This window comes from Blennius ocellaris (assembly GCF_963422515.1).
Source record: "Blennius ocellaris genome assembly, chromosome: 13".
In the NCBI taxonomy this organism is placed as follows: domain Eukaryota; kingdom Metazoa; phylum Chordata; class Actinopteri; order Blenniiformes; family Blenniidae; genus Blennius; species Blennius ocellaris.
Window position 1 is genome coordinate 20,800,354 of NC_137662.1, and position 22,632 is coordinate 20,822,985.

General features: G+C 39.9%; 1 protein-coding gene across 1 annotated transcript in view; it reads right to left on the reverse strand.

The window, feature by feature from the left end:
- grid1a (glutamate receptor, ionotropic, delta 1a) overlaps positions 1 to 22,632 on the reverse strand; it is a gene marked incomplete at both ends in the record, with an annotated part of 231,317 nt that overhangs the window by 86,774 nt on the left and 121,911 nt on the right. The window contains one exon of the mRNA XM_080508038.1: positions 1,583 to 1,867. Coding sequence (XP_080364164.1) covers positions 1,583 to 1,867 — 285 coding nt within the window. The remainder of the gene's footprint in view (positions 1 to 1,582; positions 1,868 to 22,632) is intronic.

A 22,632-nucleotide genomic window follows, 5' to 3' on the forward strand; every position in this document is an offset into this window, starting at 1 on the left:
GGATCTTAATTAGCCGCTACATTCCTTAATTAAATGAGTGCAGAGTTAAACAGTGTAACATGAGCACAAATGTCAATGGTACCGACTTTGTAGCACCTAATTTAGCAGATTTAAAAAAAAGCTTTTTTTTTTTGCCGCGCTAATGCTGGCTTGTTAAACCAAGCCTTCATGTATTAGACATGCATTACTGTGCAGAACTCTGAGGCTCTTTGGATTTTTTTTTTTTCTGTACTATTATCCATCTTTCATCACCAGGTGTCTAATTAGTCCTGAATTCATTCTGATGCTTGACAACGAGTCCAAACATACTGCTGGAGTCATAAAGAAGCTTTCACAGGAACTGAAAAAAAAGGGGCAAAAAAGAAGTCTTGCAACAGATGGCAAAGCCACCATAGAGCCCTGAAATGAACATTATTGACTCTGTCCCAGGTTACACGGAGAGGCAGAAAAAAAAAAGATAGATAGCAAGACAGCTACTCATACAGATAGTGAGCAGGCCAGTCACAAAGGAAGATCTATTGTGAAGCAGATGGTTGGACACATGGTGACTTAGAGAGACCGACATACTGTATAAGAGCTGGCAAGTCAGGGAGGCAGCTCGTCAGATGGAGGAAAAAAAATAAAGTAGGAAGAACGACAGTTTCTTTGACATGGACAAACAGACAGGTGAGATTTTAAATCGATCTGGTTCAATGCTGACAGTGCACTTTCCACAAAGACTGCCAATGTCACAAAGAAATGCAAGGACAGATCTCCGAACACATGAAAGTAGCACGTCCTGGCACGCAGTGATGTGCTATACAAACTAGTGTAGAAACCTGCATGGCCTTTCGTGGGCGGCTGTGTTCCCTTGAGCACGAGCTCCCACATTACACTATATCAAGCCGTTTCCAGTTCTGGGAAAATAAAACAGATTTATACTGCCTTCTAGATTGCACACTTCCGAGTAGTAAAAAGGATTAGGCAGCAGAGGTAAAGTCTCATCTCGGAAACAGCAATGCAGCAATACGCACTCTCTCCATCTTTCTGCTCCTGTACTGCATTGACAGTCATGCCCTGATCCATAGTGCTTTCAACCAAATGTGGGCCAGGAAAGGTCTGGTCCTTAAGGACATCATGACGAGAATAACCAAACCGAAATGAAGAACATCTGAGGATATAGAAAATACTGTTGGGACACACCCTCACAGAACCAGTGTCGCAAATGAGCCAATTATGCTCAGACTTGTCTTTTCAGGAAGATGCTACTCATGGTGAATGCTGTTTTTTTTTCCTTTCTCCCAATTTCTACTGAACTTTTGATTTATTTTTTAGCAGTGCGCAAGTACACTATGTGTGTGTGTCTGTGTGGGAGTGATGATGTTCTTTCATCTTAGCACCCACTTGGTTTATTATTTTCAACATTATGATTTCTCAATGTTAATTCGGCTTTACTTCGTCGGCTGTCTGAGCTTCCCCTGAGACTTGAGATGGCTCTGGAGCTTTTACATTGAAATGAAAATACAGAGATCCTCTTGTATACAAATGTCATGCTTATAGGGGGACGTTTGCCAATCGGCCGCTCTCATGTGTCCCGACTCACCGTAGTCGCTCTCGTAAAAGATGATGAACTTCTGCCAGTGCAGCTCGGAGACCAGGGTGAGCAAGACGTCGCAGATACGAACAGGTGGACGGGCGGCCAACGTGTAGCTCTCTCCGTCTGGGCTGGGGTTGAGCTGGCAGGCGGTGCGGGGTGCGCCGTCTCCGTTTCTCTGAATGAAGAGGTGCGGGATGTGCATCGCGTCTGTCAGAGACTGCAGGGCGCTGGCGGCTGCACAGCCCGTGGAAGTAACCAGAGCGAGGATCCCCTGGTTCATCAGCTCGCAGGCTGGACAGAGGAAATGAACACAGAGGAATGAATTATTACAAAGGGGTAAATTGAAAATGCAAGGACGAGGAGCAATAAAAGCATCGGATAGTGGATATGTATTTCAAGACATTTAAAATGTACACACTACCAACATGGAATTAACTCATGTAGTCATTCTGAAGTTTTAATACCATTGCATATTACACAAAAGAAAGTGCAGTCAACCAGGCTCAGCAATGTAAGACGGCTCTTTGTGTTGCCTACTTAAGATTATGTCTGAGACTCACAAGTTGAAAGCAGATCTCAGAATGTAGGAGGTTGGCATAGAAGTTGTCGTAAAGTGCTCCAATGAAAGATCCAGTAGGGGGTTGCCTCTGTCACTCGTCCAGGGAGCAGAGACGGCTGATTAAAGCAAAAATGCTAAAGGTAACAGCCACTTGAAAACAGCAGATAAATCACAGAGCTGCGGGGGAACCGAGCACTTCTCCAAAAGTAAAGAAAAAAGCTCAAGTGGCAACTGAGTTTGTTCAGTCCACCAGAAATAGAAATAAAGGAGTATTTAAGATGGACGGATGGTGGATAGTTTGCCTTGCACCAGTCCTATCTAAATATTGTCCCACATATCCGTCATTCTCAGACTCTTACTTTCATGCATGGCGATGATGCAATTCTATAAACAAGCTGGGATTAAGGCTGCAGACACATGCTTGTAATGTCTGTGGTGGGTTTTAACATCCCTACATTTTCATCTACACATGTAATTTGGGCAAAATCTGTTTTTATATCATCTTAGGGGGAAGGTCACTATGTCTGGTGGAATGAAATGCCAAATATCTTTCAGGGGAAAATGTCATCTGTATAAGTGATAAATGTTTAATAACAGTGGATGACCAAGAGTACTAAATTAGAAAGCTAAGATTTTCTTACCCAACCTTCTTCATTTTGAGCATTTTGTAAGTGGGTAAGATGCTCTATTACTGATAATGAGGGCTGACTAAAACACGTTTTACAAAACACAATTACTAATTATCTTAATCCACAATCACTTTCCACGTTTGTCTTGCTAACATGTTTCAAAAATAAAGAATCACACTTGTTTTTAACCTTACATTCCTGACTTATCTTGCCTGCAATATAACAGCAAAATATATTTGCAAGATGCAATAAACATTAAAAAAATTAAATAAATAAAAGGGAATTACCACAAAGGAGAAAGTCATGTGAATTCAAATAAATGCATGGCAGTTGAATTAAGAATATTGAATTTGCATTTAATTTTAAGCTCTATCTTTGTTATGAGCTGCACAATCATGGACTCCAGAGATTGCCTAATTTCGCATGTGATGCAGGGCAGGCCACGCCAAACAATGGCTTTAAAATTCAACTATTCCTCACGCAGCAGAACCTTTCTAATTTTGGCATCAACAGCACATTGTACAAAACAGCAATCAAACGTGCTCTCACTGCATTTTGTAATCCTGCCTAATTGTATAGTCTTCCACCATATCTGCAAAATTTAGCGCAGAGAAACAGCACTGCAGTCTGAGACCAGCTTCAGTCATTAAAAACCTTTGAGATGCTCACAGAGTTGCACCACAGGTTGGACACGTCTTGAACATGCATGTACAAAATATCACATAATACTGCAACGGTAAATATTCTACTATCTGGAATTGGAAAGTGTGAGTGGAAAAATAGGGAAAGCGATGGAGGGAAAACTGGCATAAGGGAGAAGTGAAAGAGTTGAAACATGGGGCAAGGACGATACAGTAGGACAAGAGAAGCTTCTAAATGGAGACATACGGGAGGAAAAGAATTTGTGTATATGTGTGTTTGAATGTATGGGTGGAGGTGAATTACTATTAATGTGACAAATGACGATTTCATCTGCTGACTGCCAGCAAAAGACTACATTAAGGCACTGTAAATCATGAGTGATGGGAGTGCAGCGAAACTGAATAACATGCATAGGAGGAGAAGCAAAGTGGAGATCTGAGACCTTTAGAGGCGATGGAGATGCACTGTGGTTTCTGTAGTTGGATGGAACGTGAGGAAGAGAGAGCTGGGAGTGAAGCGAAGGGATTTGAGAGAAATGGAGACAATATTTGTAGTTTATTTTTCAAGAAGGATCTGGAGAGTGCTAGACTGGCAATTACCTTCTCCAGGGCAGTGTGTTATGGCGTGTGTGTGTGTGTGTGTGTGTGTGTGTGTGTGTGTGTGTGTGTGTGTGTGTGTGTGTGTGTGTGTGTGTGTGTGTGTGTGTGTGTGTGTGTGTGTGTGTGTGTGTGTGTGTGTGTGTGTGTGTGTGTGTGTGTGTGTGTGTGTGTGTGTGTGTGTGTGTGTGTGTGTGTGTGTGTGTGTGTGTGTGTGTGTGGGCGGGCGGGTGGGCAATGAAAATGTCTTGTGTGGAGCATTGTGAAATGGAAAAGCTCTTCTCAATAGAAACCTGTGGGTTTGACAGTATTAGGAATCCAGTTATTTCATTAAACTAGTTACATGTATGATGTCACACCTTGAAAGTAGAGACATTTTGTACTTGACTATCCCTTCCTGCTTCTCTTTCCTCAAAAGCATTATATTTATTATTTTTTGTTTAGTATTAACGTTAGTGTTGTGGTATTTCTTCTTTAAAAAAAAAAAAATCTTATTCTGAAAATATTCTGCTTAGAAATGACTAAAGTCAAAACAACAAAAGTCATTTTTTTAATGTTTGATTTTCCTATATGAGAGTTTTGCTACTTTCCTGTTTTTTATATGGTTTTCCATTAGGAGTAGGATGAAGTAGTATACATGACGGAATTCATGTGAAGTGTCTGTATTTAATTTATGTTTGGTGCTATTTCGTGCAAAAGTGTTTTAGACTTAGTCTGTTTCGACCGTTTTGTATTGTATATTATTATTCTGGCTTTCTCATTCCAAAATAGTGCATGCTTTTACAGGAAGAAATGTGTCTACACGTATGTACTTTAGTGTGTGAATGATTACTTCTGATAACAGTGACATTCAGTTTGGTTACTTAACTTCTATGGTTTGTGTTTACTAGTTTCTAAGTGTCTGTGGTCTACCTAAATCACAAATTCCCGTCTATGGTGGATTTAGAAGGAAAAAAAAAAACAAATAACCTGCCATAGTGGCCAGGGAAAGCTAAATCAGACACACAAAGATCATGCAAAGAATCAGGAACACTAATGAGGAATATGTCATTTCATAAAAGTTCCAAGTGCTCCTCTGCAGGAGGGATTGATAAGTGTTATAATTACTGATGACAGTCCAGACTGCAGTGAGATGAAACTCTGCAATAGTTCCTGCAATAAAATAAGATTGTAGTCAGAGTGATTGATTCCAAGCATTATGTGCCTGTTAATGCTTCTTGAACACTGGTGCAATATCGTATTTATCATTTACTTCACATGTCGAACCGCCTGCCAGTGCAAAATGGGCTCTTTGCTACTCAAACTTTTCTTTTAAGAGCCATGGCCCCTTCCACTTCTCCCTCAGCTACTTTTAGCAGTCTGTGGCTAAAGTGCATCTGCAGCCATTTTAGCTCCATAATGGACACCCCAGGCCCATTATACAGCAGACAGCCAACCGACAAGAGGGAGGAGTGCTGTACAGTCATTGGCAAGGATGATAATGGTGGAATAATGATTCTTAAATGTTCCCCCTGAAATGGACACAGGCCATCATTCATTCCTTGCAAGCGATCTGACACGCCCGCATATAGGACTGCTCTTACACATGCATCATAAATGTACAGCTCTGCCAGTATAATGCGTGTGATGATGGATGCTAAAATCATACTATGCCTTGATATTAATTAAACTAATGAATGTAGGCATTTGAAGTGGAATAATGACAAGGTAAAAATGTTACACAAGGGTGAAGCAAACAATACCAGCTTTCTTTGAAGAGAGTGATATAATCTTTCTTCCTTAGTTTAGAAGCAGCGTTTATTATTCCCTCTTAGTAATGGTACAGTAGTTCAATGAATGATGAATTCAGAAGAGGTGTATGCATTTTTAAACACTTCTAATCACCGCATAGCCTTAAAACACTGACACAATTACAAGTAAGCTCAGATCATGCATATTTCCACAAACTAGCAGCAAATGTGGTGGCCAGACCAGCGAAAAGACAGCGAAAGTGCAAGACGTGTCTTTCATGTTCCTGTGCCTGCAACTGAAACAGTTCGAAAAGGACATCTGGCATGTGGATTAGGGCTGATCAGCACAAGCACATGGCATTTTTCTGTTCAAGTCCTTGCCTCATCAGACCAGTTAAGTTATGCACAGATGGGCTCGGGAGCAAGAAAATTATCATCAAGACACCAGGCTGAAAAAAATAAAATAAAATAAAGATATTACAGCATTTTGCCACACAATCTGTTTTCCCATGAAAACTGGCTGCCATCAGTGTCTTGCCCTCATTTTAACCAATGTAATCTGAAGGGACGAAACAAACCACCACACCAGTGCTGTAGTGAATGTTGCATAAATTGGGTCTGTCTCACTGATTTCACAGTCTCAATAAGACAGTCTCATTTAGTTTGCTCTGACTCCGAATGCAGTCCCCACATTCGAAGGAGAGAGTCACCACAGAGATAAATGCTGCAATATTGTCAACACCACTCTACCCTGCAGTGACAGTCGTGTAACTCTGATCTAATTGAGACAACTTGCACTTTGTGATTCATAATGAAATGCCGTCTGTTATATTAATCACTTCGTGTTTGAAAAGGCTTTGCCAACATTATAATCCTACTCATCAGAGGAAGAAAATGGTGAAGAAAATTAACATCTACTTTACATTTGCATTATGAGGTTAGAATGAAACTGTTCAACTGCTGACGACAGCAGGAAGTGCAATGGTTGAGATATCCTACCGATAAATTAGTCATGGTTTTTAAGCATTCATCAGGGAAAACTGGCCCCACGGTGTACTTTTTAATCCTCAGCTCGGTCAAAGATTCATAAAAGCTATGAGAGATCCACGTCATACTCAGCAAAGAGGAGATATGGTTTCCTTATGACTTGCCTCTTAATGCTGCACTATTGGCAGCTTTCCACGATATAATAGCTCTTCACCACACAGGAGGAAAGAAATGGGAGAGATCGGTATTGTGTGGCAGCTGGACCATGAGCGTACTTCAACTTTTAAGTGTACGGCAACACTGCACCTCTGGAATGAATCACATCTGGATCACTCCCTCTCACTCAATACTGTCTTGTGCTCTCTTTTGGAAAGATAAACATCCGTGGCCCCTTCACGCTACCTTTGCTCCTGCTGTCAGACGATGATAAGGGCACATATCCAAGTCAATACTATTGATGCCAAGACTGACCATGTCATCTGAGCTGTGATTGGGATTTTGTTGGAGTAAATTATACCCTACAGACAAGTGACAGGCAGCAGAAGTGCACATGGGCGCTATGTATTTCCAAGGGTGGTGACATTTAAAGGAGGTTCTATACCAACAAATTCAAAACATGTGTCCAAATGGCTGAGGGAAACCTGAAAATACAATGTAATTCAATCATCATTGCAACCTACACCCTCTAAAATAATCCATGCAATCACAATATAGATCACATGGACTGTATATAATTCATATATACTGTATTGAAGGTCAGACACATGATTAGACATTCTACTGGTCAAGAAAAAGACTTCTAGCCTGACTAAAATCAGACAGACTTAAGTTAATAGTGCCATTCAAGCTGTTAATATTCATATTCTCGGATTTCAAAAACCAAATTCAATTTCCACTCCAAGCAAGAGCTCACCGGGCGATGGCTTTTGACTGCCACAGAAAATGTGCTACCACTAACAAAAGTGTCCTCAATTTGGCGTGGCTGAGAAAGGTATAACAGTTTCACTGCAATGGTAGCAGACCTGTAATACGAATACTCAGAGCTTTCACAAGTGGAAAGACCTTCATATCTTGCGAAAGAAAAAGCAAGTTAAAGGGAGGAGAAAAGGATCTGTTCTTGAAATAAACTCTACCCCCTGCACATACGGCTTCAGAAACCCTTTAGGTTGGATGCCAGTCCACTAGTTATTATTTAAAAAAAACATGCATGCAGACTGACATGCAGATGATGTAAACATTCAGGCTCCTTCTATACACATTTTGACACCATGTAACAATGAAATTGAAAAATTTTAAATAAATACAAGAAGTCGAAGCTATGGGCCAGAAAAATCCATCATCCTCTCTCCTTCTTCGTTGTTTGCTCAGTCGAGTTTAAGGTTGAACTCCTTTGCTATAGATGAGCATTCATTTTTACTAAATAGTTTCACATGAATCCTACCATTGCACCAGCTTCCTACAGCTACATAAATAGTTAAAGGCAGCTTATGTTTAAAAAACACAATAGTGCCAAATGAACACTTTCCCCTCTCCACAGTGATACTTTGCAGCTCTTCAATGTTATGTACAAACCTTTTGTTTCTTCTGACCTCCGGGAATTGGTTATAGCTGGTTATCTGCCAAAGCATGGCTTCAGTCAATTCTAACCACTTTCGCCAAGTTTACTATAATTTCATGCATAGTCACACTTTATTGAAATGATAGTTCATTTCACATTCCGTTGAGGGTCCTGCTAACTGGGTCTGATTGGGAGCAGGTGAATTTTCTCTTCATTTTTTTGAGTTGGGAGTTGGATTTAATAGATCTGTGGAGCCTTCTGATTTCATAATGCACACATTTGTTTTTGACTACATTGAGCAGAATTTGTATTATCATGTCTCAATAAATTAGTAATTTTCAAGTCTTTTTTTTGGGGGGGGGGCAAAATTGTGAATTTGACAGTGATTTCACCAGTCTCTTCTGTGGTGAACTGTAATTGAACAATTTTGCATATCCACTCTTTTTTTTGAAACTATACTTCTTTTTTACTTGAAAAGATGAGGTGTTGACCTCAGCAATCCTTTATACAAATATATTGTGTGTATACATTTACAATTGTTGCCTGGCCATGCAGAGAGTGGCTGAAGTGCCTCACAGAAGAAACGACTGTTGTTTTGCTCCAGATGAAAGCTAATGAAGCATCACATACAACAGTGCATTTTGTATTGTTTTGAAAGCTTTCATACTGTATTTTCTTTCAGTCTTTTGTCTGAGGTTTTTGTGTTACAGCGGCTCTTGTACAAACAAAAAACCAAACCAACCCATCAAATCATAATGGTTTGTTCATAAACAACGAAACCCAGTGTTTTCTGAAGTCCCTTCATGTTCTCTCATCTGTCTCCAGGTTGAATATGCATTTGAGAGCTGGTCCTTATTATTTATGACACAAGAGCTGACAAAATAACATGGATGTTGTAATGTGTGTGGACTGTGAAATTCATGCTTGGGGATATTTTTTTAACAGCTGGCACCTGAGGGATATCAGCTGAACAAAAAAAAAGGCCTGTAGTGTAATTCCCCGCAGTATGGGAGAAGAGTTTGACCCTTTGCACCTCACTACTTATACATTCAGCAAACACTGTAAACAAGCAAAGAGGAAATGTACGTTAAAAATAAAACACATTGGGGAAGCAGAAAGTGCTGATTCATTCTTTGCTGTTCCAACAGTGAATCCGATACAAGCAGACAACGATAAAAAACTAAAAAAAAAAAAAAAAGTGATACAACTAGCTGCCATGTCTTGTGGCATCAGTTTCAACTGTTGAACAATTGGTAGTGACTTAACCCTTTTCCCCAAAGCACTGAGCTTTTGATGTATGTCACTGAGCAGACGCATGTGGGGAGTCTCAGGCTGTAGCATAAACGATGCAGATTTTACTTCTCACGTTATCTTGATGTTTGTTTGAACAAAAATACAAATGTCATTGTAAAACCTGCATTTATATCAAGCAATTTGAATGAATACCTACCACTTAATTTTCCTTGTTATCGCTCCCCTCCTTTTCTTCCTTTTGAAAGAGTGCTTTCGACTCATTTATTCTCCCATCAACTCAGCACTACTTCTTCTCAGAGACCTAATGCAACTGGTTAAATGTGCATCAAATCGTCCTTTGTGTATTCGATTGATATGGATATTTGTTGTTGTTTCTATTTACTTGTACACTGATTAGTCTTCTTGTAATTGCCATGCAGTCATTCCCTTTTGGAATACGGTTACTCGACTGGCAGTGGTACGCGGAATGTTGAAACAGGTGAATAACAGGGAGCCGTGTTTTTCTTGCATAGTGAACATGTGTTTGTTTTTTTTGAGATGATTGATTTGGATGGCGTTATCAAGAAAGTTTGGCTCACGTTTTTAGAGGATAATCACAACTCTCTCACCAGCAGGACGGGGACATGCTGCGAGGATTTACGAAACAGCTCACGCTCACTCTTGGTAATGTGTCATTTGCTCTGACATTGTCTCCTTTGTGTCTTTCTGTCCGCAGTTCTCTGCTTTCGCAATCTTTCTCCCTGTTGACACCTTTTTCCTCTCTTCCGATTCCCCCAGTGTTTGCCTCCTACTTGTCCTGCCACCCGACATGCTGCTTATCACAACCTGCTCATGTCCGTCTTTGACCATCCAGATGTCAAGCAAGCCTGAAACTTGATAAATAATCAAACATAGGTCCACTTGCCATCCTCCTCTGTGCTGCAGTAGCTGGATCTGGGAGAACAGAGATCATATATTTAACAACAATTATAATATTTCTTTCTTTTTCTCCAAAGAGCTTTTTAAATGAACACATGAAACAACAGTGGTCAAATATATGAGGGAGCTCTGCAGGGAGGAATAAAAATACAAAATTAGCAAGTTAAAACAAAGGTTGGGTTAATAATTCTCAAAGAGTAAAGCCCATAACTTTTCTATTATAATAAGCCAAATGGAAACTGTGAAGTTCTGCCAGTATAAATTTGAAATGTGTGAAAAAAAAAGTGTTAAAACTTAACACAATTTATGTAATGTTAAGAGGTAGTTAGAAATATTGAAATATATCCATGTTATGCCCAAGTGATTTAAAATTTGCACACCACATTTCACTAATACAAACGTTTTTCTTTCTTTACTTCACTTTTTTAAACCAACGCTTCGTTTCCATCATTGATGTTGGTGAGCTGCTGGGATTGAGCAGATTTTAGATTTGAGTCAGGGATTGGTCTGAGGGCCCTTTTACTAGGGTTAGATGTCAAACAAGCATTAAGGCATTGCTGTGACTAATATGTTAACATTACTTTATTCAACATAGTTTCTGTTAGAATTTCATGAGGATAATATAACACATGTTGTTTTAAGAAAGTTATTCAAGCTCGAGTACAGGGTTAAAGATCAGACTATTGATCAAAACAACAGTCGTAGGTTTGTGTTGTGGTAAATAAGACGTTCAAGCAGACTATTGTGAACATGAGATGACAAAAAGAGTGGGCATACATGCTCTATTACATCTGTGAGCACAAACACAGTTTAATGTTAAGTGGACAGAAATCAATATCAAAAACTGAAGTGATGAGAGTTTGAGATAATAGTTTTTGTTTCGTTTCTGCAATCCACCCCGCTGCTATGATATTAGCAGATACAACATCTGTGTAAAAGCAGAAACCAACATGGACTGGACTACATGACCCTGACTTTGACTACATGCCATTGTGTGAATCTTTTCTCCTGCAAGATGGAATGCTTGCAGTGTAATGTTACACGTCAGGATCACGTTGTGTTGCAAAAAAACAAAACAAAAAAGCATAGCAAACATTTTTGGTTTGGCAGTGTAGCAGAATGTCTTAGAGGTTAACTCAAAATACATAAATTCTTAACAGTTAGCAGTTATTTGTATCTGTACTCACTATACTTTCACCTTGTGACTAGTGTCTGCAGTTCAGCTTGTAAAGACTGTAGCTTCCACGGTGCGTTACTCCTCCAGCACCACTAAAGCTCACATTGGCACACAAGATCACAGCCACCTGTTCCCACAGCTTGAACAAAGCTGGACATGTGCTCTTATGAAAGCCTGGTGGCAGATGGACAACCACCTACTTTGCAAAGTAAACCCGCTTTGAAACCCACCACCATCATTTAACTAGGATCTGACTCCATAGTGAGGAACAGCCTTCTTCTTAAGCGTTAAATTCGCTGGATGGCCTTATGTTGCTGATTCACTCTACTGAGTTTAGACACAGAAATGAAACATCATGCTGCTTTTGGCACATGAACTGGACAGTAAGGGGCTTCTTCCAGCCATCTGAATGCTAAAGATCCAAATCACAAAATTAGTGTCAAGCTCTTTGACAAAAAAATAAAAATCAGAGAGGTGAAGGGAGTTGTCAGCCACTTGCTTTTAAATTGCCGAGCTGTTAATGTTGACTCTTATCACCTCTGCTGAGTTTAGGCGTTTCTTTACAAACATACTCTGCACAATGTTTTTTTATTAGTACTTTTCTTTTTCCTCTGTGCCTCTTTGTAAACTCTTTCGGCACTTAGGAGTTTTTGAAACAAGTAAATATTAATGAAATTCCAATTAGCACAAGGAAGGTCTTCATATGAGGTTAATTGTCTGAGTAACAGTAAACAAACAACAAAGACGCACAGAGAAAAATAATCTATTAAACCTGCTCTCCACTCTAAACAATGTTATACTCTTCAAAGGCTGCCCTCAGACAAGCAATTTTGAGAGATTTAAGTCAATTGTGCATATTTATTCATCATTGTGGAAAATGTTTTATTTTTTTGGTAAACAAGAAATTTTTTTTTTTTTCCTACTTGTAAGAGGTATATGTTGAGGCATTATAATGGGGATCCTGCAGAACGTAATTAATAGTCTGCCTCTCTTTTTTCATTCTCATCAATATATAAGACTCTCCAAACCGTGGACATTGCTTAGGCTCTTTTGAGTACCTGTAGATGCTGTTGCCGATATGTCACATCACATAATACTCACCGGGTCGTTTCAGGAAACTTTCATGAGTACGAGTACATTATTGAAACTGAAACCCGATGCTGGTATTGGTGCATCCCTAGTAGAGAGGCTGGTCTTTGACTCTTGGGGTTAGTGGTTTGTTTCCAATCTTTGCCTTCTCATGTATCCTTGTGTAAGACACAGAACTCCCAAGTTTTTACTACGTTGCTGTGTCAGCAGTTAGAACGGCAGTTGTTGCAATTGTTGTGACTGCATTTGTATGGGTAAAAATGCACTGAAAAACTAAAGTTCATTCACTATTAACCAATTATTTGGACACTAATATGAGCAGTCCTGTGTAGGTTTGCCACTGTGAAAAGGGGCCAAATCCTGCTGGAAAAGCAACTCAGCCTATCCAGAAAGCTTGTCAGCAGACAGAGCCTTTTGTGTTCCCAAATCAAGTGTGCTCGACTGCTGTGTTGACTTTGGACTTGATGAAATGCATTGGACCAACCACAGCAACTGACATTCCTCTCAAAACCATGAGTGACTGTGTACACTGCACACCAGACTAGACACTGCTTGGATTCTTCCTCCACACTCTGGAATCTTCATTTCAAAATAAAATGTAACATTCACTTCCATGCGAAGATGACTTTGGCTCAATGGATAATGGTTGTTTTTCCTCTTTCCTGCATAGATAGGATGTTTCTGGCATTGTCACTGGTTCTCCAGAGGCTCTACCCGAGGAATATGACACTTGCAGTTCATTCCATAGACACCTCTGCATGTGGTGGCTTTTGATGCACTAATTCCAACTTTTGACCTCCCTTACTGAGGATTCTTCTTTGTCTATAATCAGTTTGCCATCCGGACTGTTTGTGCACTTCAGTTTGTCCATCCAGTCAACTTTGAGTAAGTTTGCTTTGGTGTGTGCTTTGGCACTATGTGAGATGTCAGCTCCTTGAGAAATTACCTTTAGCTTATCTGCTTAGTGGATGGTATCACTGAGTGCCCGTCAATCAACATCTATTCATTTGCGAAATTATCCGCAAAACCCCTGTGAAGCATGAAAACATTCACAATTCACTGTGTTTTGTAAAAATATAGCACTGTTACATGACACAACTTAAACATGTTGGCCTGTCGCCTCACCATATAATGAGCTTTCAATTCTTCCACCAAGTCATGAATCCCAAACAACCGAGCACAAAACTGGCTGAAGAATGAGCACTTGGAATTCAGAACAATTCTTTGTCATATAAAGGAGATGGGCCTTCATTGTTAAGAGGAACAGACTTTTCCCCAGAAATCTGCTCCCTTTTTAACATTAGCACTGTCTTGTTGAAAAACAAATTAGCTCATTATCCTTGAAAGACTGAGCACATAGAAGCAGCATGCGTGACGAGCCAAGCCTTTGCTTGTGCCAAGCTGAAAATGTCAACACACTACCTTGAGAGTGCGCATTAAACTCAGCCGGTAATGGCTGTCACAAGACAGATCCCTATTATCAAGTCCATTACTGCACCACACTCATTTCCAATGAGGGGGAAAAAAGAACAGGAAAGGGAGAAAAAAAACCCCCAACAATGAGCAGGATTTTTAAAGTTCACAATGAACATCTGTAGATAAATGCCAAGGTGACACACTGTGCATCATGTAGCCACCAAAACAAGTTCCTGAGTTCATTAGGTATTGACTTTAGCAGACGTGTGCCAAAAATGCTTTTGTTGCTATGTTTTTCTGCAGGCATTTGCATGACTAGAGGAGAAAGCTCAAGGTCCTCTACGTGATCAAGGACAAAGTATGTTCAGGACCATAATTTTAATTCCCAAATGCGGCAAATAATGGGTTTGCACAGGTGTCGCATGACCTCCCTTCTCTCATCTGTGCACTCACACTGCACAACATGCAGAGAACCATATGACAGTCAGCATTTCGCAATAAGTCATTCCTCCCAGCAGGATGTGGTGCCAAAGCTTATTTTTTCCATAAAATCAGTCAAGAATGTTGGAATGTTAGAAAGAAATGTACTTTATCATTATCAGTGTAGTCAGTGTTTGACGGTTACTTATTATTATTGGCCTTTATTTGTGGCCATGACAAAATATTGTATTCCAAACTATTTACAATAAAACCTGTAACCTTTGTATGCTGCTCCAGCAATTATTAGTGAATGTTCAGTGGTTGCTATTGTCTCATATCCTAAATAACAAACTTCTAATCATTTCTTGAATTGGGATCCAATTTCCTACTCGCCTGCCTCTTCTTTTTGTTCTGTTGTGTTCTGCACTCCAGTTTTTATTAATTTCCTCTTTTGGGAAATGAGTAGTGAACAAAGGAACAACAAAATGCGGAAGGGAGGTCCCTCATGCATGAAATGAAAGGGAGCTTAGCCCTCCTGTAGTGGCTGACATTGACATATTCTCCAAAGGTAAAAGATTGCGGTCAGATTCGTCTCCTGCTGCACACTATATACAGCAGTGGGTGAAGACGGCCTCCAAAACATAGATCCTCTATTTTTGTCCTCTTCAACTTGACATGGGAGCGCAGGATGTCACCTTACAACACGGGGGAGCTCCCTGGCAACCACTTGAAAGCTGTTTCCCTGGTAACAGGCCCATTCAAGATGTTAGCCATACTTTTATACATGGAGCTGTGGATGCGCGTTTCCCTGCATGTACACTGTTTTGGGCGATAGCACATTTGTTTACGAGGAAGTTTTATGGTAAAACAAAACTGCATCCTCTGAGCAACACATACTTTTTTTTTGTCACAGCTTGACTACAAGTGAATCATGCAAAGTGTTTCTGTTGCCCTTATGTAAATGGTCAACAAAATAAGTGAGAGAAAATAATATGCGTTAAAACATATTTGAACAGACCTCACAACACATTTTTGTGATATTTTTACGGCAAATGTGATACGATTTCATATTATAGTCCTGCAGAAGACATTACACGAGCAGGTGCTACAAACAGATGTACTCCCTCTCCGGGTCTCTCTCTCTCGCTCTCTCTCTCTCTCGCAAACAGTTTTTTGAATCCATATTAATTCACAGCAACTGGACGTCCTGCATGTGCTTGTTAAGAAAGGTTTAATCATTTCACAGGCAACAACACAAACATTTCACACCCATCTCCATCATTTTTTATTGTCGTAAACAGGCATCTGCATGTTATTTCTCGTTTAATCCCCAATTCATCGCCATCAACACATCTGCTGGTTTGTTAAGTTGTGTGCAGGTTTGGGAATAATGCCTCACAAAGCTCAGTATTATTACAGCCCAGATACTTTCAGCAACGTATTGCCTGTTGAAATCTCTAATGCAATTACAATTAGTGAAATGCCAGTGATTTCAGTACTCGTCACCTTCGAGAATGCAGAAAACATTTATATTTAATGATTCACTGAATGTTCCATTATAATCATATTCCTGTGCTTGTTTATGTGTATGAGCCTGCTTATGTGAAAAAGTTTACAAACAGAAAGAGAAAAATTATGGTGTTTTGTCTGACTGGGAGCAGACCGTCATTAAATGTTGGTTGCTGGCTCTGCGCTACATCTTTTTTTACATATTGTACACCTATGCTGTTTATTTGGTTGGTCTACAGTTAAAATACATTTATTTATCAAGTTTACAATAACTGATCTTAACTTTAACAACTTTCACTTTATTCTTCCAACATTTAACCATTAGCCATCACTCAAAGTGACTGACAAATAAATGTAAACTGTCAAACTGTTGCAGAAGCTGCAAAGTGTTAGTAAAATCTACTCTCCACACACACACACACAAATGCAGTTCACTAAAACCTGTTTAGTTAGTGATGAGAGCAATTATTAATCCAGGAATTTATTCACCTCTCCTGACAGGAGCATGAACGATGTTGGACCGTTAGAAACATTAAGCTATGAACACAGCATCTGTGTAGGTTTGTAGTTTGTCTCATCCCTTTTGTTGCTGCTACTTCTCATTGTAATTACTCTATAAATCTGTTTCTTTGAAGAAGCAATAACTTGCAGAAAATGGCCGACATTCCCACATCTAGCTGCTCGTGATTTACTTCAGCTGGCAGTCCAAGTGTGCGCAGAACAAAGTTGGAGATTTTTCCAAAAGCACCTGTTCATCTGAGTGGCACAATGAGACAATGGTCAACATATATTGACACTTCAACCAATTTAAAGTCACCTGTCAAGGCAGCACCTGTCTCTTTGGATTGAAGACTGAAGCGGTGTTGCTGCTGACCAGCTGACCACTGTACCGGCCTGAGATACCAAGAACACCTCTGTTTTGATCGCTTTGCTGCATGGCTTTATTACACTCATTTATAGAGATTCCAACCTTTTTCAAAGCACTTGTTATTTTATGGTTGCTAAAATGGAGAGTTGAATGTGTTCATGCTTGTCTCTGGTGCTTTTTGTGAGATCCTAACTCTCATTTCAAGCTGCTTGGCTTCCCCTCCTGGTTTTTTATTCCTATTCCCCACCATGATGTCTTTCGCCTGTGCCTGAGTGTGTGATTGTCGTCACCTCGTGGCTTTAGTATATAATAGGCTTTTTTTGTGTGTTCTGGTTGTCGGTCAGTCTGTGTTCGTGCCCACCTGTGCTTCAGCGCTTCGGTGCCTCAGTGTATTTTGTCTGTACTTTGCTCCCGTTAACTGGTGGACTTTGGCTTTCGCATTTTTGGTTCCCCTTTTTGACAATAAAGTGAGTTTCATGGTGCCAGGCATCTTTAGCCCACCTGACAATATGCCTATTACGCAGTGCATTCATTTTCAGTCGTGGCCGAAAAGCCTGGCAAATGTATCAAAAGAACTAAGAAATATTTTAGAGCTGTTCCAAATGTATAACATGCATTAAAATTGTGCTGTTTTTGTATCCAAGTAATAATGAATGAGCAACACAACATTAATAGTAGTTTAAAAGTATACTCCATACATATTCGCCCATCTCCAATTTAGTGTATATGCCAGTAATTCCAATGACTTTCAAATTTAGGAAACAGTAAACTATGGTGTAACTTTCATTGCCAATAGTCAGTAAAACTCATCCTGTGGTCATGTATTGTTTCTCACCATGCGTTTGCCCTCTGTGACTGCTAGGATAGAACAATCTCCAAGGGCACCAAAGGAGTTTCTTCCAACCCAAGACTAACTTTAATGTCCTTCATGTTTTGTAGGTTCTGTTCAAAGAGACTCAATGCCACATATTTTTTCAGCATGCCAATTCCACTGGTGGCATGGGAGACACACAGGCCATCCCATCTGCTTGTAGGTCCTGAGGTAAATGTGAGCAGACAGAGAAGATAGTGGAAATATGATTTAGTTTATGTTGTCCCTAAGTAAGCTGTCATCCCTCATAATGCATGAAGAGAGCTGGCAAAAGTAGGCCTATTACCATGTTGATAACATCAATTTGAAGTGTCAGTATGGGGCGAACTAATACTGCCGTCCTGCAAGGCTGCTCTCTCGTCTCCTCGGCCATGGGGGCTCTGCCTTGATTAAAATCATAACACAGCCATTCTTCCAATGCACCTTTCAGCCCACTACCTCCAGTAGCGATAAGATTTATTTAATACCCCCCGGGCATTTCACTTTTGCCTTAGGGTGCTGCGGCAACTGGCAGAAATGTCACCAATGGTGATTTTTTTGTTTGGAAGGCTTTTACCCCATTAGACAGACTCGGTGGTTTGAGGTCGATGCCCCTCTGTAGTAGTGGTGGTTCAGTGGAAAGCAAAGTAAGGACTGTTGGACAGTCAGTTTTTGTATTTAGACTTCAACTTTTAAAAGTTTTACTTACCGCAGGTCTGCAGGTTTCCCATTATTCTGTAAATCAATATGAGTGAACAGAGATTCTTATTAAATGCTTGCAGTAGTAGTAAAGTAAATGAGCAGGATAACAAACAGTGCAGGTGGGGATTGAATGTGATACTAAATACAATTGATTGGTATTATAAAATACGCATAATGGCGAGCTGTCAGCACATGTATTAAATTGGTTAAATCTTGCATTGGAAAATCTAATGAATCTGTTATTTTTGGCGATTATTTGCTTGCTGCCCACTTTATGTACATTTTGTGGGGCGTGAGACACAGGTGGCTTATTGCTGAATCACACTTCCTGTCTACTTCAGTAGTCACAGAATGACCCAGAAGACCTGACGTGCCATCTGTCGAACATCTTCCAATGTTCTCCGTGTGTTGTTTCTAAATCCCACTCCTTTGAACCTCCCTGCTTCAATATACAACCTGCACTTTCTGCGATGTGCGTATTTGCCCTAATTTTAATACAATTTGATCCATCCCTCAACCACCAGCGCTTTTAATAGTTTCTTCCCACAATGCAATGGACCAGATAAATCATTGCTCATTAGGATTGCAAACATACTTCCCCTGTAAAAGTGTGTAAAGTAAAAGCTAAATGACATCCACTTCTACAGGCACTGACTTGCATAGGGGGTGTTTTATCTGCAAGCCCTGGAATATTGTATTCAAGGTTTTAAGGGGAATTAATGAAGGTCTCTAGCTGACCTCATGAGTTTCTGTCTGTCTGCTTATAATTGAAAGTATGCAGACAGCACAGGAAAGACTCTTTAAATCTACATGACTCTAAAAGGGCTTAGCACAGATGCTGTATTCGACTTTTCTCAAGGTTTACCTCAATGGCGACAACATACAAAATGCCATGTTAGGTGCAACTACATTATGTTGTTGTTGTTGTTTTATTCCCCATTAAAACTGCCTTTCATTTCCCTTTATGTCCTCCCCTTTCCCCCAGAGATCCAGTATTTCCCAATACTCGTCTGTGGGAATCCTCGCGATCATATTTCCCTGCGGTCTCCCTCTGTCTCCTGACTTGATTCAAATGAATCATCAAATTAACTGAATGTGTCATTAACAGGCTCCTGAAAAGCTCAATGACAATCCTTTCATTTAAACCAGGGTGAGTTGAACCAGAGAAAACATCTAACACATGCAGGGCATGCATCCCAAGAGGCTCGGGCTGAAAAACAACGATTCACCCTGCAGATTTTTATCTTGTACTCTCTGTGAGTGTACTTTTCAATTCTTGGCTTCGTCTGCAAGTCCCTTTTGCTCTATGCCATCTTTCTCTCCCCGTCTGTCCCGTCTCTCTCCCTCTGTATTGCAAATAAGTGCAACAAGGGAGAGTACACTCAATTTCCCACTGGCTTTGTAGCTGTTTAGCCCTGAATTCAAAGTGAGAGCAGAGGGACTGAAGGAGCCTGAGATCAGCTGAATCAGTGAAATCTTGAGGGAATTTACAGTTCAGAGAATAATTTCAAACCATGAGTCTGTCCACACATATAAGCAAATGAAGACACATCTTGATGATGAAAAGAATATTGAATATTTTTAGAAGCAGATCAACTTGTCACGAAGAACAATAAAGAGAGTGGTTGACAAGAGGAAGAAGAAAAAACGACCTTGGTCACATAAATTCACCTATTGGACATTTATTTAAAGAAAATACATATTTTGGGGGGACAGATCTGAACTCACTGTTTTTGTCTGTTGTTACCCTCAAACTGGGTAAAAACATTGAAAATATAAGTGAATTTATTTAATCAATATATCTTCTCACTGTATTGCAGTGCATGCACACAATTCCACACAATAAATGTTTAACAAGGAATTCTGATGTTAACTAGGTTAAGGGTATGCTGGACCACCATAAATTCCTATTCTTCAGTATCCATCAAACAGCTGCTCACCTATTTGTTTGTCCGCACGTTATTATATTTGCAAGCCCCATGCCGTTGTTGTATAGGCTTTGTGATTTTCCAATCCCATAGTATGTTCTACTGAAATCCTCTCACAGGTAGTGCGTGCGCCCTGAATGGGATCGTCTATGATGAACTGTACATCATATGTGTGTGTTATTTCATTTGATCCCTCCTGAATTCTCAGCAGACGAGAGTACAAATCTGTAGGAATGTGTATTTTCCACCACTATATTTGACTCATGTATAAAATCTTAGTGTAAAATTGTGCCTTGTATTCGTACGGAATACTGATACTTCACATCTTTGAACTTGTCCTCTATTCTGTTTGAAAATAGATAAAACAATGCATTAGGCCTTGATGCAATGTGAAGTGGCTGGCCTGGATTAACAAGCTGCTGATGACACTGCGAGCAAGATCTGTGCTCCATCGGCACCATTAATGGATTGGAAATGATTGACTCGTTCTTGTCTGCAGGGTCACCGAAAACTAAGCATTTGTATGCACAGTCCAACATGTCGGGCACCTGTTGGTGGACAACTCAGCCATGACTAATATGTGAAAATTAAACACCCCCCTCCCCCCGCCTTGGGGGGAGAACAGCTTTCTTACATTCCCACCACGAGGCATTTGGTTTAAGGAAACCAGGAGGGACGTCTGACACCACCTGAGCGCTGTCGAATAAACTCGGCAGCAAAGACGTGCTGACTTGACAGTATATACAGCTACCTGCCAGAATCAATCATCTAAGAACAACTAATGTTCTTTTATCTGAAGTTATATTGAAACATATAGTCGATGTGTGGATCAGATGAGCTGCTGATGATGATTGTGATGATAATGATGATGATTATGATGTTACCTAATGGTTAGCTGGGTCTATTTATTTATTTTTTCGTTGACAGAGACAGGCAGGTCTGTTTGCAAGCAACTGATCTGGGCTTGCGTGCTAAATTTTGTGATTAACTGGTGCATAAAAGAGTCTTTCAGTCAATCCTGAATAAACTGCTGAGTCTTGTGTTTCCAGTTTAGAGAGTGCCCGTTCAATTTTCTTCAAGATCAGTTAAATTGATTTAGCTGATTTTACGACTCAGTGTGAAATAATCCATTAATGAATAATGTCAAGGTTTGGAGGTATCAACACACACTGTTCTTATGACATGGCATATATTCATTGTGTTGTAGTTGTTAGTATTTTGGCCTCAAATTGAGAAGGTTTGATTTCAGGTTGGGCTTTGGGGCTTTTTTGTCTGAAGTTTGCGTGTACATTTCTCTGGGAACCAAGGTTTATTTTCACAGTCCAAAAACGTGTTTTTAAAGGCTGATTTGTGATGCTCTAAGTTTGCCCTGTGGGGAACTGATAAGGGTTTACACTGAATTTGTACATTGCCAGATAAGATCAGCTCCAGTGCCCTGTGACCCTCATTTGTACAAAGCAATAACAATACCGTTACCCAAATTATTACTTCAAAAAGTTTAGAACTTAGAGGAAACGTTTTGGCTCAACTCCACAGATTATTGGTTTAGGCCCTCTTTAGATGAGTGAAAGGTGAAAACTTTCAGAGCTTTTTTCAAAATGGCACTGAGGGTGAAATATTTGGAAAATGCTTTTAACTCTATCTCCATGGAAACGGGTGAATGCAAATTATCTGAAATGCCACTACTGCGTGTACTGCATCACAGCAGTAGCAAACAGTTCTTCTGCACATGCAGAAGAACATGTTAGACCAGATGACTACTTGGAACTTTTACTTCAGCTAATTGTGGAATATTTCTGCCTCATTGAAATGGTAATATGTGTACAGTGCAGTATTATTAACAACACCTCTAACTTTATTTGAAAGTGTAAACAAAAGTGATCATCTCCCTCTGCATTTCCTCCATGTGCATTTCACGTCTTTAAGTCAATTTCCAGCTCCTTTGTGTTGACACGGGAGGTTTTCAGAGGATTACATTTACGATTATTTCAGACTCCCTCTGATCCACTGCCTGGGGTTTCGTTTTACATCTTCTTGACTTGTATTTTGCCTACCTTTTCGAAACATTGATCGCTCTAGGCATTGTTCCCGGGGCTTTGAATGAGATCTTTTGTTAATATGAAGAAAATGAATTGATAAATGTATCATTAAATTTATTTATTTATTAATTTTTTTTAATAAAAATGAAACAAAAATATACTTCTGACTTGTTTGATGTGCTGAG